This window comes from Triticum aestivum, chromosome 3A (genome assembly GCF_018294505.1).
Source record: "Triticum aestivum cultivar Chinese Spring chromosome 3A, IWGSC CS RefSeq v2.1, whole genome shotgun sequence".
Lineage (NCBI taxonomy): Eukaryota > Viridiplantae > Streptophyta > Magnoliopsida > Poales > Poaceae > Triticum > Triticum aestivum.
Genome location: NC_057800.1, coordinates 107,200,033 through 107,203,070, shown reverse-complemented (window position 1 = coordinate 107,203,070; position 3,038 = coordinate 107,200,033). Strand labels below are relative to the sequence as shown.

General features: G+C 56.2%; 1 protein-coding gene across 1 annotated transcript; it reads left to right on the top strand.

The window, feature by feature from the left end:
- The first annotated feature begins 1,829 nt into the window (after positions 1-1,829).
- On the top strand, positions 1,830-2,724 carry LOC123058062 (embryo-specific protein ATS3A). Its single transcript, XM_044480893.1, has one exon. The coding sequence runs from the start codon at positions 1,964-1,966 to the stop codon at positions 2,546-2,548; it is 585 nt and encodes a 194-aa protein (XP_044336828.1). The 5' UTR covers positions 1,830-1,963; the 3' UTR covers positions 2,549-2,724.
- Positions 2,725-3,038: the final 314 nt, after the last annotated feature.

The following is a 3,038-nucleotide window of genomic DNA, read 5'->3' as shown; positions in this document are numbered from 1 at the left end:
TGCAAAGTTTTCGATTCCTACATCATTGCAGCGATTCGCACAATTCCCCAACGAGCTTGAAGCACACCAAATGCCCTCTCCACGTCCTTCCTAGCCACTTCCTGCATTATTGCAAAGTGGATCTGTTTATTGCCACATGACTCAGATATGGTCTTCACAAATGCCGCCCATTGGGGATAGGTACCATCGGCAAGATAGTACCCCATGTTGTAGCCCCAACCGTTGACGGTGTAGTTGTACGGCGGTGATTCCCCATTGCAAAGCCTACTGAACACCGGAGATCGTTGAAGCACATTGATGTCGTTGTGAGAACCGGGTATTCCAAAGAAAGCATGCCAAATCCATAAGTCATGTGATGCCACCGCTTCTAGTATGATGGTAGCCTCTCTGGTGTGACCTTGATACATTCCCCGCAGACCTTTGGGGCAGTTTTTCCATTGCCAATGCATGCAATCAATTGATCCGAGCATTCCTGGAAACCCCCTTGCCTCTCCAATAGCCAACAACTTCTCCGTGTCATGCACATTTGGTTCTATGAGATACTCTGATCCAAACACCTCAACCACGACGCGGGCAAATTTGACAGTAGTCTTGAGGCACGTGCTCTCCCCCATCCTGACCATCTCACCAACGGCGTCTGCAGCAGTACCAAGTGCAAGGATCGTCAGAGCAGCCGTGCACTTCTGCTTGGCCGAGAAAGAGAGTTGGCCGCATCAATCCTTTCTCAGCTTGAAGTAGTCGCCGTGTGCCTCCACTCCCTCCACAATGCGCAAAACAATGGTTTCCGCATGCGAAAATGGCGATGAAACCATGGATCATCCGGAAAAGCAGGTGTGGGAGCAAAGTAGTCATTGTTTAGTAACTTTGCTCCGGACACTCTATCCCGGTTGATCACTCTTCTCCCTTTGATTAAGCCCTTGAAGTTGAGAATATGATCCACTTGCCGGTCCATTTTCTTTTGCATGCTCATGAGCATGATCATGTCCACTTCTTCATCCGAATTCGACGAATCGAAGAACTCATCTTGATTCCTTTGGTCAAGCTCCGATGATCCGTACTCCTCGTCCGACGAAGCATCGGAATCCATCATTTACCTAACAAAATCACCATAATTCCGGTCGGTCAATGTGTCGAACACATCAAGCACAAGGTGAAGCCCGAGAGTTGCCGGACATACCACGATGGCGTCCGGGCCGGCGACAACGTCCCCCGTGGCGAGGACGGGAGCGCTCTTCCGGAGCTGGTGGCGGAGCTGCGAGTCGGACGACGCGGAGGAGAAAGAACAGAGGAGAGAGCAAATGGATCCGGCAGCTCGGGGGGAGGGGGATTTAGTGCAATTTGGGGTGGGGTCGGTTGTCGGATCCGACGTGGCGGGCGCCCGGGCGCCCCCATATCCGCCCCATATTTGGGCTGAATATGAGGGGTGTCGGTCAGCCCGAACGTTTGAGAGGCCTGCTAGGTCAAATAATCATGACCGGACGGCCTGTTCGGACGTTTGAAACGGGTTTAAGAGGTCTAGTTGTAGATGCTCTAATAAGGCGCAGATGAAACAAAAGATGTAGTACTTGTCATGCTCTTATGTGTCAAAATCAATGGAGCGTGGAGACCATGGCACCGGTCCTTTGTAAAGAACACCTATCGTGTGTGTTCAATGAGGACAAGGACGCCAATACTCGTGGAGCACGCTGAGCCAGAATCATGTCCTCCATTTGACACGTGGACCTATCGCATAATCACACGATGCAGCGAATGTACGGCCCCACTGCCGGCCACCTCGTCCTCACCATCTACCAACCCAGCTGGAGCCTGCACTGGCCCCCAGTATTCAATCTCGACAGATCAGATCACACCAGACTCGCAAACCACACACATAAATAATTTCCTTACCGCCACTAGGCAAGCCAGCCACGATCCCTCCAGTCCACTCCAGCCCTCGCCGGTCGCCGCCACGACCGATCCCGCCATGGCGACGGCGCCGCCGCCGCGGCTCCTCCTCCTCGCCCTGCTCTCCTGCCTGAGCCTCGTCTCCGCCGCCCCGTCGCTCCGGCCGCTCCCGCGCGCCGACGACGACGACGGCCTCGCGCGGGCCACCGGCAGCCCCTCGTCGCCTTCGGGGCGAGGCGTGGGCGCGCGGACGTGCTGGTACACGGTGCAGATCAAGACGAGCTGCTCGTCCCCGGCGCGCACGTCGGACGCGATCAGCCTGGCGTTCGGGGACGTGTACCGCGACGAGGTGTACGCGGCGCGGCTGGGCGGCGCCGCCGGCGCGTTCGACCGGTGCGCCACCGACACGTTCAAGATCGGCGGGCCCTGCGGGTACGGCGTCTGCTACCTCTACCTCCGCCGCGCCGGCCGCACCGGGTGGACGCCCGAGTGGGTGAGGGTGTACGAGCCCACCGCCCCCAGCGCGCCCTCCACCTTCCGCTACGGCGACCCGCTCCCCAACAACGTCTGGTACGGCTTCAACCGCTGCCCGCGCCTCGCCTCCTCCACCTCCACCTCGTCGTCGTCTCCTTCCTCTGGCGCTGGTGCTGCGCAGGCGATGTAGCCATGGTCGGAGCAGGTCGTGCGGCTCGTGTATGTATGATGGTTTGTGGATCGAGTACTACATGTGGATTCATTTCTGCTGTGCGTGAGTGATTGCGGCGTGCGCCTGCAATAATCCCGATCGAGATGAAATGCTATATGGTACCACGAATAAAACCTCTCTGTTTTTTGGAATCATCCATTGTACCCCCCGACATTGGCATGCACCTGCGATGTTGCTACCATTCGACTTGTTTCATCGCGTGAACCATCAAAGCATATGCTTCGCATGAATGTCAACGGATCCACGGCGACGGCGTACACGATGCCAATGATCGATCTGGATCCGCTTCCAAGTCAACAGTCTGTTTGGAGAGGGGAAGACATCCTGCGATGCAACAAAAGTCAAATTTACATGTTTCAAGAAAGGAAAAACGATTCTAACCAGCCGACACGCCGAGTCTTCCGCCGGTCGCGCGCGGGTCGTTAGATCTCGTTAGATACATCCCGAT

Coding starts and splice junctions, on each gene's coding strand:
- LOC123058062 (XM_044480893.1), top strand. CDS start 1,964: ATGGCGACGGCGCCGCCGCCGCGGCTCCTCCTCCTCGCCCTGCTCTCC.